Here is a 14,819-nt window from a genome sequence, read left to right as displayed (position 1 = left end):
TTTGTGCCAAGACATATAACCACGCCCGGGGTTAGAAATAAAAGACAAAGAGTAGATAACAAAGTGGAACGTCATAAAGAATTAAAAAATGCAGAGCAGGTTAGAGATTATAAAAGTACTAAAATTCGAAAGTCTCAAAAAAATGATAGTAAAGACCACATTAACGCAAACAAACGGAAATTATTACTCAATGAAATAATGGAACAGCGGAAAGAGATTGAATATATTGTTCAGATTTAAACTTTAAGTCGGAGACTTGTAGATCGTATAATTCAGGTTGCAATCTGGGAAAAGTAGTGTTTCTTCCCAATGAAGAGGCGTATCGGCAATAATTTAAAGATTTGTTGTTTGGTGAAAGTGAAACCCACATACGCGAGTGGCAGAGACGTGAAGTGGCTGGTGCATAGCGCAGGCTGGGGGGGTTGGCGAGTGAAGCGAACAGGGGGGCAAAGCCCCCTAGTGTTGTATATATATATATATATATAATTATATTTTATCACTAATTGATGTCTCTTCCCTAATTTATAAATGTAATTTTGTTCTCACTAGGTACCCAAACCTGTGGATTATTCTGCACAACCATGGTATGTCAAAGGTTTACTTACTTATTGCAAAGATAATGGATGTTAAATATAATGGTATACAGCACAGGATAATTTTTTGCTGAAGAAAATATGAACTACTGCTCATTAAAGTAGGACTGAGGAATGTAACAGGTTTTTTTTTGTGTTCAGGAGACACATTGTTATAGTGTTAGATGGTAGACGATGAATTGTCAGTAATTGAATGATAAGAAAACCCAAAATGATATTAAGTTTGTCTTGTAAAGCCCTGACATTAACCGTCGAAGAATGCCATACTCTTTAACTAGTCAAGCCCCCAGCTCTTATGAAGCGTGCTGATTCTAGAGGCATACATTACTGAGGCATCAGCTAATTCCAAAGCAGTGCCTGAGGTAGTGGAGGTGTTACTTTGGTAAACCTATTGCTTCTTCCAGAATTTACTATTGCTGCTGACTGTTATGAGCAGTGTTCATTGGCAGCAGCAGCCAAGTTCATTTAACGCAAATTAATTTTTCTGTGCTGATGTTCACTTCAGTGCACACACATGTGTAATACCTTCACTCATACAGATCTCACTCTTTATGAATACATACATTGAGGCATGATGCAAGATGCAACAAACATTACGCACAGCAAGCAGCAGTAAGCTAGCCTGTAGAATGTACAGTATTTAATATCTGGTCAATATGGAGGTACCAGTCCTGCTTACTTTGTAACCAGTAAAGCTTTTGTGTAAAGGGATAGATTTTTCTTTTTACTTAGCCACATGGGCAGCATTTGAGTTTGGCCCAAAACCACTCTTTAGAGACTATGACTGATTTATATAGTATTTGCTGAATGATACAATTATATACCAGATATACTTACTTATCCAGTTAAAAGTTCATGTAAAGGAATAAATATTAATATGAACAACAATTAATATTTACAGATAAAAATTTGACAAAAGTATTTCGCACTGTGAGTACGGTGGTACACCTTCTCCATGTTAATTTTTGGTTTGGGTTACACATGAAAAAGTAGCTCACAAATCATGGACTACACTCATTCACTGACATGGCCTTCATGACACACTCATCTGTTGTGTCAATGATTCACCATGATGGTAACAACCTCTAGCATGCAGAGGAAAGGGTAACAATATAATCAAAACATACTGTTCCAGTTATTATGACATATCTTCTCTGTAGCACTCACAGATAACAGAACAAACAAAGCAAAATGTACAGTGGGAGTTTCAGCTAGCTTCACCTGAATATGTCTGCTACTGCTAAAATCTTGGGAAATACTTACTGTACTGCATTACTTTTGTGCGCATCATCCTGTATTTCTTTCTCATTTAAAAAATTGTACTGGTTCCATCAAATATCAGCTCTAAATTGGCCCTGTTTGAGTGTGAGTGGTCCACTATGATGGATGGCTATATCCTGAGTAGGACATAATGCTTCCAGACTATGCTTCTGTCCCCCGAAACCCTGAACTGTATTTAGTAGATCTGAGAGAGTTATGGTAAATTATGTTAAGTTACAATATATTTATGAAGTCTTCAAGTAGGTTGTTATAATGAATGATATTCAAAGAGATTTGAGAAATTTTATTTTTCTACATATAAAATCAGCTTATACCAAAATGTTCTTAACAACGTTGGTCAGGAATGAACTATTCATTGTTTCCCAGAAGCCAATATAAATAGTGCTTTATTTTTTTATATGCCTACAGTGCATTTTTTCTTTATCTGTTCTTCCAGTATTGTCAGTTTCTTACACTGTCATTATTTTTTTTTATTTACAAATGGTTAATATTTTTTTTTATCTCCATTAAGGTTTGCGGGAGCAATGGAAAGACTGCAAGCTGAAACAGAACTCATCAACCGGGTAAACAGCACATACCTTGTAAGACACAGAAGTAAAGAAGGCACGGAATATGCCATTAGCATCAAGTGAGTATTTTATTATGCTTCTCATCAATGTCGTTTTCAACAGCAAGTGAGATATGATGAAGAGTACCTGCATTCTTTTTTTAATTCCTTAATAGTCTTAAGTAGTGCAACTTTTTTTGCCAAAACTAATTTTAATGTGTTAAAGTTGAATTTTAAAGAACACTTGTCTGAGCTAACTTTTAAGAAAGAATGGAAGAAGGAAGCTTTATTAATCCTGAAGAAAATTGCAGGGTTACAGCAGCAGACATAAAAAGCAAAAATAACAATATATAAGTAAATATCATAATCTTAAGTATGCTTAATGCTTATGTACATATCATATATCAGGAATTATCTGTAAGTAAAGTAACAGAGTGCAGGTGTTTATTGTGTAAAGTAAGTAGAATTGCACATATGTATAAGTTACAGTTTCACTATACAGGATATCAGCCACTGGTACGGCATACAGCACGTAGCGCCATTGTCTGTTAAGATGTCCGCTAAACCAACTGAGTGCCATTCAGCAAACAGAGAACAATACCACCTGAGCCATAGGGTGACTTTTTGAGCCTGATTCAGAGGGTAGACACAACATCACATGCTCCACAGTTTTCCCAGTATGCTGCCAGATGTGTTCCTCTGTATAGGCAGAACCGCATACAAGGGGTGTGAGCCATCATCCAGAATAGTAAACAGTTTCCTGACTGACCTTTCTTCTACTACCTCCTCCAGTAAATCCAGCTTGACTTCCAAGATTTAACCAGCCTTTTTAATGAGTTTGTTTAGTCTAATAGCATCACCTGCACTAATGCCATTTTACACTACCGCATAATAAATACACTGGCCACTACAGGCAGCTAGAAAGCATGTAAGAGTGGCCTTCATACACCAATGACCACAAACTCCTTAGAAAATAGAGGTAACTCTGACACTGCCTGTGTACAGCCTCTGTGTTGGTACTTCACATAAGCCTGGGTGGAATGGGCTTGTCCTACGATCATTTCCTTTGTCTTTCTAATCAAGAGTTGTGGGTGGTTCAGTTTGCACCGTTCAGCAAAGTCCTTCAGTAGTGTTCATTTTCCTGTTCACTGCTGATACACCCAACTATAACTCTGTTATTAGAAAATGTCTGCAGATGACATGATTCAGTATTGGTATCTAAAGTCAGAGGTGTACAAGGTAAAACCAGGAAGGGAGCAAGTCAGATACTCAGTGGGTTACTAGTTAAGTAGTCCATTATCCTGGACACAGTGGTAGCATCACCCCTCAATGACTAGAGCTTCTCCCCCAAGAATTTGGGCTGTAAGCTGTCGAATGTACTAGAAAAATCAAAAAAATGCATCCTCACCTTCCTGACAGATAGAAGTAGGCTGTGTTCAGAAGACAGATGACCGTGTTGTTAACCCCTTTGTGGTTCTTGTTGGCATACTGCAGAGGGTCTAGTGCTGTTCTGCCCAGGGGTTCCAAGAGAAACAATATTATCCTCTCCAAGGTGTTTATAAAGTGTGAGTTATAACCAAATTTAGTATCTCTGGCCCGAAATAGGAATTAACTCTGAATAGGTAGCCATTCCATCAACAGGGCACGCTAACACACACCAGCTTTCACTGTACATTTGTTTTTCAAACTAACATATTCCCATACACAGTCATGTAAAGTATTACTTACATTTTATATTTTGTTGTCAAAGACAAACTATTGTGTTCCACTTTTGCCTAAGGCATACCCTGAAAAAAAATGGAAAAAATCAGGTGGCCTTCATGTTCTTACGCAAAAGCTTTTGGTACAAATGCATCTGAACTTGTTCACTTGCTTAAACATGCCCTTGGCTGCAATGACTAATAAATAGTCGACACTTTTTAGTGTGTCTAACCACAAAACTAAGAGGGAAAGAAACCCATAGAAGCAATTTAAAATGTGATGATCTGTGAATTTTCAAAACATATATCATGGAGCTCTTACAGGATCTGCTGCTGTCAGTCAGAATGAATCAAGCAGTCTGCTGACACATACAATGAGTTCATATTAATGTAGAGGCCCAGATGCTAATAAAATATACTTGTGTTGCTGACACTGACATGGACAAATCTGCTGCTTTATTGCATTTCACAAAGACTGAAATGCCAGCGTTGTTGCAGCAGGAGGAAGATAACACCACTCTAAAGGTGGACGGCACAATTTAAAATCTACAGATACCTAAGACTATATGGACACAAAGTAAAATATAAAGCACTTTTCAAAATAATCAGCTCAGTAAAATAGTTACTTTTCTATTTGCCTTTCCGGGTGAAAATAAAATAAGCATTTTATACTTCAGCGATGGCCAAGAAAAAAATTAAAATCTCATGTTTTCCTACAGAATGAGAGAAATAAAGTTTATAGTATAACAGAACGTAGTGGTGACCAGTACAATTCAACAATAAACAATATGAAAAACATCCATGGAACAAAGAAATAAAATTTGCAAGTCACGTATGTCACATAATCCACATATCTGTTATCCAGTCATATGTTTAAAATGTGCAAAACACATTCATTTTCTGCCAAAATATTGTTAACAGTTAACTCTAAAAAAAATCAGCACACATCGCAAACAGTAAAACCAGATCTTCAGTTCAAAAGATCGGTATTATGAGAATGCTTTTTCTTGTTAGGGTAAGCAATATACCTTGGTATATAAAAATATCATTTCATTCCTTAAAGCAATTGCGACCATCTTCCTTTTTGTTATCCCCCGCCGCCCCACATTTATTTCATAGTGTATTACCAGCATTTCACACTATAAGAATTTTGCTCACTTGCATCATTTTCATTTTTGTTATTGCTTACTTTTTATAATTTCTGAAAATGTTACACACATCTGCCAGGAGGACTTTCATTCTTATAGCTGTGAGAAGTCATACATCATGGAGGCAGAATACAGTTGGACCACTCCCTGAGCCGGCATGATTGTAATAGGCACTGCAGATCTAGATCAGCAGCAAAGAGAGGAAAAAATAAAGAAATGATCCGAGGAACAAGCGACAAATGCTACTTTCCTACTAGACCACAACAAGTACAGAAGCACACCAGCAGGAGCAAATGTTAAGTTAAATAAGAAATGTTATCATACTTTAAAGTAAAAAAGATACAAAAAATATGTAATACCGAGCTGCAGTGCTTCCCCCCAACACACAAAACGGGAAACAAAACACTCAACAAAATAAACCACTAATACACAAATAACAATTATAAGAAAAGAGTTAATGAAAACAAGAGTCCTTTAAATATCCACAGTCATTAATGATCCTGTACAGTCAGTTATTGTGAAGAATGCACCGAGCCGTACCTCGTGTCCTGGGAAACTCTTATTATACACTGTCTCTTATGCTGGCCCATCACGTCCTCTCCTGAATAATTTTACCGCACACACAAGAAAAGGAAAATGATTCTTCCCAAAATGAACCAGGTTTCACCTGACTTCCTTCACTGGGTAGTGTAGCTTTCCCTCTTGCTTTTACTTTTTGGAGTCTGACTTCTTCCGATTTGGCACTCTTTTCCCTTCTTCTTCACCTTTCACCCACCACAGCTTTTTAAGTATGATCGGCTTCTGCCCTCAGTTTATTTGGCCGTCCAAGCCAGGTGCTCCCTTCCACATGAACCATATGCTGACATTACAAATCCAGCCATTTCACTACTAATAGGACTAGGGAAAGGTACAAACTGCCAACCCCACACATACACACAACAACCGTTATACAGTTAATAGGTTCACTCTAATATTTGCCTGATTCTTCACTGAAGCAATAATGTAATCATATTATTCAGTGTTAAAATAAAAAAAAAATAATTGAAATGACTGTTCAAAATTTTGCATAATTTACAGTTTTGTTCTCTTCTGTTCAAATTTTCCTCTCTCTCAGATGGATATTCTCAGCACTGTCTAAAAATGTACTTGTGAGGGTAATTGGTGACATCTGAGTTAGTGTGCTTGTGAGAACTTTACTATGTTGATTAGCTTGGGAGGAGATATTTACTCTGAACAGATGAGATAAAGAAAATGTTTTTATCTTTATGGGAAATGGATGCTATTCTGTTATAAGCATCTGCTTAAACTTTAGGTAGAGTTTATTATCTTTACAGGAAAGTGTATTTGCAACAGGTGATTTAGAAATCAAAATGATAAGGATACTGCGAATAGAGGAGTTATGAAATCTGTTTATCCTGATTCATGGTGGTCTAACCCTTGTTTCTGATGGCAAAATCTTCAAATTTAAATTGAGTGCAATACCACTATAAGACATGTCAGAGCTTTGTTTTGCATTGAGCTGCCTAAGAGTGAATCTCACCAATACCAGTTTTTAAAAACATTGTTGAGTTTTTGTTATTAAAGAAATACTCCATCCAAAATGTTGTTTTTTGTATGTAATGTACCCCATGACATTTGAAGTGATGACTGAAAAAAATTTACCTCATGTTATCATGTAGAATGAGAGAAAAAAGTTTATTATATACAGGGGGTCCTCAGGTTACGACACAGTTCCGTTCCTACAACAGTGATGTAACCCGAATTTTGGTGTAAGTCGAAACACACCCTAGCCCAAGTCATTTACTTATCCTAACACATTTGCAAAATTATAATCTAGAACATAAAAACACAACTAAGCCACAGAAAAAGGAAAAGGACATAAATATACTGTACTGTACACTGTACTGTAGTAACAGCAAAAAATTACAAAAAATGAGTGTAAAAATAAATTCCTTACCTTTATTCCTTCTGATCTCTTTACAATATCTAATTTCACTTCCATCATGATGGCTTTCCTCTTCTTCAAAACACTACCATCTGAAGACTCTGACTTTCGTTTAGGAGCCATGATAAGGGCCAAAAAGTTGCCAAACAAAGCAACACAAATAGAACACTTCCTCCGCGTGCAACCAAACGAGTTCGCCAACTCCCTTGCTGTGTTACTGTGTATCCTTCCACTGCGCATAACCAAACTAGTTTGCCGCTACGACGCTAATGGCATAAGCCGAAACACTCGTCTCAATTTTTTTAAGTTTTTATGGGATTGAGCGTTGTAAGTTCGACTTCCTCACTCATACACCGCGTACTTTTACTTTCACTTTCACTTTCACAGCATGCAACAAAACTACTTAAGTTCGCAAACTCCCTCACTCATATGCTGCATACTTTCGCCACATGCAACCAAACTAGTTCACCCCCGTAAATCTGTAAGTACGATGCTAACAGCGTAATCCGAAGCACTCATGTCTCAATTTTTTAAGTTTTTATGGGAATGAGCGTCGTAAACTCGAAACGTCGTATGTCGCGACGTTGTAACCCGAGGACCCCCTGTTGTACAACCCAATGGCGATCTGTGCAGTACAGCAAGCAATGTGAAAAACATTCATAGAAAAATGAAAACAAATTCTTATGTTACTCAAGTTACATAATCCAGTCGCTTTCTCTAAAACATTTAAAATGCATACATTTTTTTCCTACACTATTTTTAACAGTTACTTCCAGAAAAAAGTAGCATACACTGTAAACAGGAAAACGCATTCCCATAATACTTTGCCTTTGAATTAAAGGCAGGACTCTTGAGCAGTGAATGACGCAAAGATGAGGGTCTTCATTTCAAAAGCTCAGAATCATGGAAATCATTTCCTATTTACAATGTACCCTGCTTTTTATGCAAGTAATTGTTAATAATGATTTAGCAAAAAATGTTTTGCATGATTTGAGCATATGACTGGATAACTAACATGTGAGTTATGAGACACGGGTAATGAGAGAATCGTTTTCTTTTTACCATGGACGTTTTTCACATCATTTGCCATTGTATATCACTGGTCGTCACTGGGTTCTATTATATCATCAACTTTTTTCCTTTCCATTCTCTATGAAAACATGAGATTAGGATTTTTTCTTGGTCATTACTACAAACTAAATGGGGTAAGTAACAAATAAAAACACATTTCATTTGTGGGTGAAGCATTCCTTTAAAACAAAAAATCCAAAACCAACCTATAAATACGAATGTAACATGAAATCAATAAATGGTAAAACATTGAAATATATAGTCTAAGTACGTTAAAAAAATTCAGTTGTATATTTATAGGGCTCAGTCATCACTGCAGCCAGCTTTTTAAAGTTGTTGAGAGAGAAGAATGAGAGTAGTATCTAAACTCCATTCCTATTTATTTAGGTTTTGAGATATTTAAATTTAAGAGGGAACTTTGGTACAGCTTAATAAACACATTAACACTATAGGTCTGTCACTGGCCTTGTTTTATTAAAAAGAGTCCTCCAGAATTTCCCCAATATGGCCATCATCATTTGAGCTTTGGCAGTCATTATTATAAAAGATAAGCAATATATTATAAATTGCCTTTTTTTTTACTTGGCTTCTTTCTATAGTGAATATTATTCTGAGGCACTTTACAAGTTCAGATACTTAGTACTTAGTAACTGTTTTTTAGATTTTTTTTTTTTTTACTTTTGGAGTTCAGGCAGGTTAAGTGGCTTGCTCAGGGTCACACAGTTGTTTAGCTTTAAAATGAAGAGACTTGTCCCCTGTATTTAGTGTGCCACAGTACCTGCTAAATAAGGGTGGTGGAATTGTTACTGCTGCTTTCTCACAGCCCTGAAGGCAGAATTTAAATAATCAGCCCAGTCCCTGTCTGTGAAGTTAGCACGTTCTGCCAGTGTCTGCAGTATTTTTATTTTGGGTGCCCCAGTTTAACTCCCATGTCCCAAAAGTGATGTAGGCTACATTGATAGGCGACTCTAAACTGTGTCTAAGCAAGTGTGGGTGTCTCATAGACCAGTAATGTGCCCAGTGTTGGTCCCTGCCTTGTGCCTGATACTGCCCAGATAAGCTCCAGGCCCAGCTAGATGGATGTTTTTTTTAGTGCTTTCCTGGAAGACAACTATCTGGTGACTCAGAAATGACAGGTGAAATGTGAATGACGCACAAACAAATTTACCATTGACATTGTAATACATGAGTGACAGACCTATTCTTTGTAGGATATGGTGTACAGTGCACATGTTTTCTAGATATATTGAATCTGTGTTCAGTTCTTTTAAAAAACCTGTAAAGTAAAGGAAAACCACACCAGGTAATTTGACCTTCATATCTGTTTGCGTGACCAAAAAATACGCCTTTCCAATTAGCTGTACTAGAAACAATTCAGTGCACCATGGCAGATTTACATCCGCAGCTCACCCAGTAAATCCAGTTTGTTAATTAGACTTTGGAACTCTAATGAGGTTTTGTGCCAAAAAGATTCACCTTTTTCTTATTACTGAACCAGGCCTTAAGGTCATTATTGATTTGATTATTTCATCAGAATATTAGGATCACGGTTTATATATCGCCTACAGGTACAACAACGATGTGAAGCACATCAAGATTTTAGCAAAGGATGGGGTTTTCTACATTGCAGAGAACAAGAAGTTTAAAAATATTTTAGTAAGTATTGCTTTTTTTTCCTCTTCCAAAACACAATGAATACTCTTTGCAATCGCATATTAAGTCATACTTTTATTTACCATACACATACTAAATGGAAGGCTACCCATGTCAAAATTAAATGTTATCCAACATGTTAAATGCTTTACGTTTGACATGTGTCATCATTAAATTAAAAAGATTTCTATCATGTTAGAGCCAATTTAAAATTCAGTACAAAGCTGTATTTGATTTGAATTTATGTTCATTTAATTGCGCACTGAATGACCAATCTACATTAAGAGGAAGGACGAGGGGCGTCAACACCAGGAACAAGAAGGTGTTCCAGTCATGACTGTGCTCTGGTGCACTCACCACTACAAACATGTTCTTCCACAGATGATGTGAATTAATGTACACTGACATTTATAATTCTGGTGTTGCTGAAAAAAATTGCTGTTTTTTTAAAGAGTCTAATGATTTTGTGCTAATTAACAGTTTTGGTTAATTTTTTGAGGTGTAGATAGTTTTTTTTTAACTAAATACACTATATAGGCCTAAATTGGACAGCTTTAATGTGATCATCAAGCTTTGATTTTTCAGATTTTCTTTTCATATTCCCATTATGTTGCTGTCTCATTTTTTCTTTTTTATTTGCACATTGACAAACATTTTTGATGCTGAAAAAATATAATGGATTTAAAAAACATTGGTGACATACTTAATTAAGCAATGCATATTCTGAAGCAGCAGCCTAATGAAAGCACTTCAGCAACAAGTGTACCAAGCAGCTGCTCCACCACTGGCTACCTCCTAATGGAGTCAGCAGTCCCACCTTACCACAAGTTTATCTTTTTGCCAATAACGTAGTATAGGGTAAGAGATAATAATATAGTGGTCAGCTGATGTGCAAACTTATTAGTTGGATAATACCAGATACGTGTTTGACAGCAAAATCTCTTAAGAGCATCAGGTTTGTTCCACAGTTTTCTACAGACCACTGTCCCTGGAATGGGCACTCCTCGGCCCAGGCAATTTAAATAGCAGCACTACGAGTGAAACGGTAATTATGGTCATTTGTCGAAGGGCGCAGTCTGCTCATATTATGAAATATTTACTAGTTTTAGATAATTTACCTCATGATAGTGACAGAGGATTTATGGTCATGATTGGAGTGCTTCATAGCCTTACTGTTGATGCCCCTTGCTTGGCCTCTTGATGGCGATTGCTCATTTGATTTTTTTTAGGATTAACGTGATTAATGCATAGTCACAGAAAGAAATGCAATGTACTGTATGCCATATGATTGATTTATTTTTACTTATGGCACAAAATCTAACATGTAAAATGCACTGAAATGCAATGCAAATTTATATTGTGTGTTTAATTTGGGTGGGGATAGTCTTTCATTATACTGGAGGTGTATGTGTGTTACTATATATATATATATACTCAGCAAAAAGAAACGTCCCTTTTTCAGGACTGTGTATTTCAACAATAATGTTTTAAAAATCCAAATAACAGATATACAGATCTTCATTGTAAAGGGTTTAAACAATGTTTTCCATGCATGTTCAATTAACCATAATCAATTAATTAACATGCACCTGTGGAATGGTTGTTAAGATCTTAACAGCTTACAGAAAGTAGGCATTTAAGGTCACAGTTCTAAAACGCAGGACACTAAAGAGACTTGTCTACCGACTGTGAAAAACACCCAAAGAAAGATGCCCAGGGTCCCTGCTCATCTGCGTGAACGTGCATTAGGCATGCTGCAGGGAGGCATGAGGACTGCTGATGTGGCTAGGGCAATAAATTGCCATGTCCGCACTGTGAGACGCCTAAGACAGCGCTACAGGGAGACAGGAAGGACAGCTGATCATCCTCGCAGTGGAAGAGCCCGGATCTCAATCCCATTGAGCACGCCTGGGACCTGTTGGATCGCAGGGTGAGGGCTAGGGCCATTCCCCAGAAATGTCCAGGAACTTGCAGGTGCCTTGGTGGAAGAGTGGGGTAACATCTCACAGCAAGAACTGACAAATCTGGTCCTGAGGAGGAGATGCACTGCAGTACTTCAAGCAGCTGGTGGCCACACCAGATACTGACTGGTACTTTTGATTTTGAGGATCCCTTCATTCAGGGACACATTGTGAAACATTTTTAGTTTATGTCTTATGGTGTTGACTCTTTTAGTGTCCATACAAATATTTACACATTAAGTTTACTGAAAGTAAAAACAGTTGAAAGTCAGAGGACGCTTTTTTGCTAGTATATATATATATATATATATATATATATGTATAATTGTATATATGTAATGTGCATGGAAAATATTGTGTCCAGGTGAAAATCTTGACTTCAGTCATTGATGAAAGTAACTCAAATATGAATCATTCAAACCAAATGACACCTGCTGATATAGAGATGGACTATGAATATTTATGTGTGTGTTTCCTACTGTATATCTTTTGTATGTATTGATTAGACACATTATACAATAGTAGTAATAGCATGTACTAGAAAAAACATAGGAACATTTAGGTGGCATTGTACTTTGGCTAGAATGTACTCTATTATAAGATTTACTGAGGTGCTTGGCTAGTCACATGACCAGCTGGAACTGGTAAAGAAGTTGGTTTAAGGTCAGTGTGGGCTGAAGGTGTGAAACCACTAGGTGTGCGTCCTGTGAGACTGTTTTCATGGGTAAAAGGCTAATGAAAGAACTGAGAGGTTAGGTAGAACCTGTACAGGATTGGTCAAGGGTTACCATGTTGGCCCCTACTCTTCAAGGCCCCACTGGCCCAAGAAGTGTAAAAAGAACATAAATACCAGGGACAAATAAACAGTTTGGGCTCCACCTCAGCCACTGCAGCCTGAGGCCCTATAAGAAACACTGATCAGCTCCCTGCATAACACAAGAAGAATTGCACTTTAGGTATCCTTCCATTGTATTAAGGGCACTTTAGGTATCCTTCCATTGTATTATGGGTAAAACGTTACATCCATATGTAATTATTTTACTTTATTTTCAGGTACATTTTAGGGGTTTAGGACATTATGGTTAAGATTTGTAATGAGTGAATAAAACGTTGTTCCCTGTTCCACTGCTTGAATTCTGTACACTCTACTGTTTTTGAATAAGTTAATGATAAATGAATTGATCCTGCTGCATGTTAGCCTGACACCTGACTAACAAATAAATGGACAAAGGTTAAGGTAGGGACATCACAGGTGAAGTGAGGTCCATCTGTGACACCCCCATGACAAAGCAGTTGCTGTACTTATTAGCATCGTCTAATGCTCCTTTTTTTGTAGCAAAGTTGCTCAAGTAGAACATGTAGTACATGAAGCATCATGTACAGAAGCATTGGAATATTTATTGTATGAAGGGAAAATCTTCTGACTGAGTCAAAGTTATGAGCCTTAAGTTGTTAACCGATTCACACCTTTAGGTAGCACTGAACACAAATTTGTAGTTTTGTCTTTTGTTTTTTGTCTGGATATCAGTTCATGGGCATGATAATTAAAAACAAATCTCTTTATAGGAGTGAACCATGGCACAGTATTTAGCATTGTAAAACAATAAAAGTCTATTTGAACAAACTTGCTCTTGTGGCTTTGATTTTGTGTTTCTTTTTGTACATTTGTGCCTCAAATTCACATTTTTCAGCAAAGATATGATTCTTTCATTTCATTCCACGTAATTCAGTTTGGGCCTACAGTACTTCTCTGGTAGAATTGCAGATTCATGTGTAGAGTATTATGCACACATGATAATTTACTCAAATTTGAATTTGCAATGTCAGTTGCTAGGCATGTCTGGATGTAACAGTCCTTTTTTAATACCAATTCTAGCTGAGCAGCGGTGTACTGGTCATTTATATGTTTTCTTATAAGTGTTTCTTATGAACTGCTACTACAGTGTTAGAAATAAACAGAACACAATAGTATTTCACTTTTGTTAAAAGCTCCTAAAAGCCAGCGTTGTTTTGTTTTATTGCTTGAATGATTCAAACAGCAGAATTTTGCATACACTTTGTGGTGAAGATTGTTGAACCACAAAGAAGTAAGATTTCGCTAAGCTGTGTCTCACCTCTTAGAAACAAATGGTTATCCTCAGTAACCAATATGGCTTCAAAGTGACAGCCTTTTTATAATAATGCCCACCCCTTGGTATTGTCCTGATTACACTTCCCATTCTGTGAACTGTTCCTCTGGGTTTTGGTTCCACCCTTAGAGCTGGCCATCATAAAAGAAAAAAGCCAAGTTAAAAGTACAACTCGATATTCCCAAAAGGATGAACTAGTACCCAACATATTAACTTTGTTTACATTTTTGAAATGTGGATTATTTGGATGGAAAGGGGCTTAATCTGAGAATCATTTGTAATAACAGGAGCTAATTGAATATTACAAGCATCATTCTCTGAAAGAAGGATTCCGAAGTCTGGACACAACATTGCTCTTTCCTTTCAAAGAACCGGAGAATTCAGCCGCACATCGGAGGATCCGGTCAGCGGGCAACAGTGAGTATAAAGACACTTACTTTATTTTTCCCTGTGATGCTGCTTCCCATTACAGTCAAGGTTGTTGACCAAGTATTCTTCTGGTAAAGGAGTGCATTCAGTCACTCCATTGGCTGTGTTCACCACTTCAAAACTCACTGTCCACATTTTTTGTTGGCCTAGTCTGTGTGTTGGCTGTATATGGCACTGTCATTGTTTTTATGTGTTGCTTTCTAGGTGTGCATGTTCACATATATACACTCCATCGCTTTTTTTATTCGGGGTCAACATTATTTTAGTAGTGGCAATGGAAATGTTTTAATTTTTTCATATTGGCTTAATATTCTTAAAATAAAGTAACCACAGGATTACAAAGGTATCAATAACACTGTCTT

General features: G+C 36.9%; 1 protein-coding gene across 2 annotated transcripts in view; it reads left to right on the top strand.

Moving 5' to 3' along the window:
• Positions 1–14,819, top strand: part of LOC120514212 (guanine nucleotide exchange factor VAV3) — a 307,554-nt gene that overhangs the window by 276,139 nt on the left and 16,596 nt on the right. For both annotated transcript variants that reach the window (XM_039734454.1, XM_039734453.1), the window contains exons 22-25: positions 550–584; positions 2,386–2,502; positions 9,854–9,941; positions 14,316–14,445. In XM_039734454.1, coding sequence (XP_039590388.1) covers positions 550–584; positions 2,386–2,502; positions 9,854–9,941; positions 14,316–14,445 — 370 coding nt within the window. The remainder of the gene's footprint in view (positions 1–549; positions 585–2,385; positions 2,503–9,853; positions 9,942–14,315; positions 14,446–14,819) is intronic.

This window comes from Polypterus senegalus, chromosome 14, assembly GCF_016835505.1.
Source record: "Polypterus senegalus isolate Bchr_013 chromosome 14, ASM1683550v1, whole genome shotgun sequence".
Classification (NCBI taxonomy): Eukaryota; Metazoa; Chordata; class Cladistia; order Polypteriformes; family Polypteridae; genus Polypterus; species Polypterus senegalus.
The sequence above is the reverse complement of the archived record's forward strand: the minus strand, read 5'-3'. Positions and strand labels throughout refer to the sequence as shown.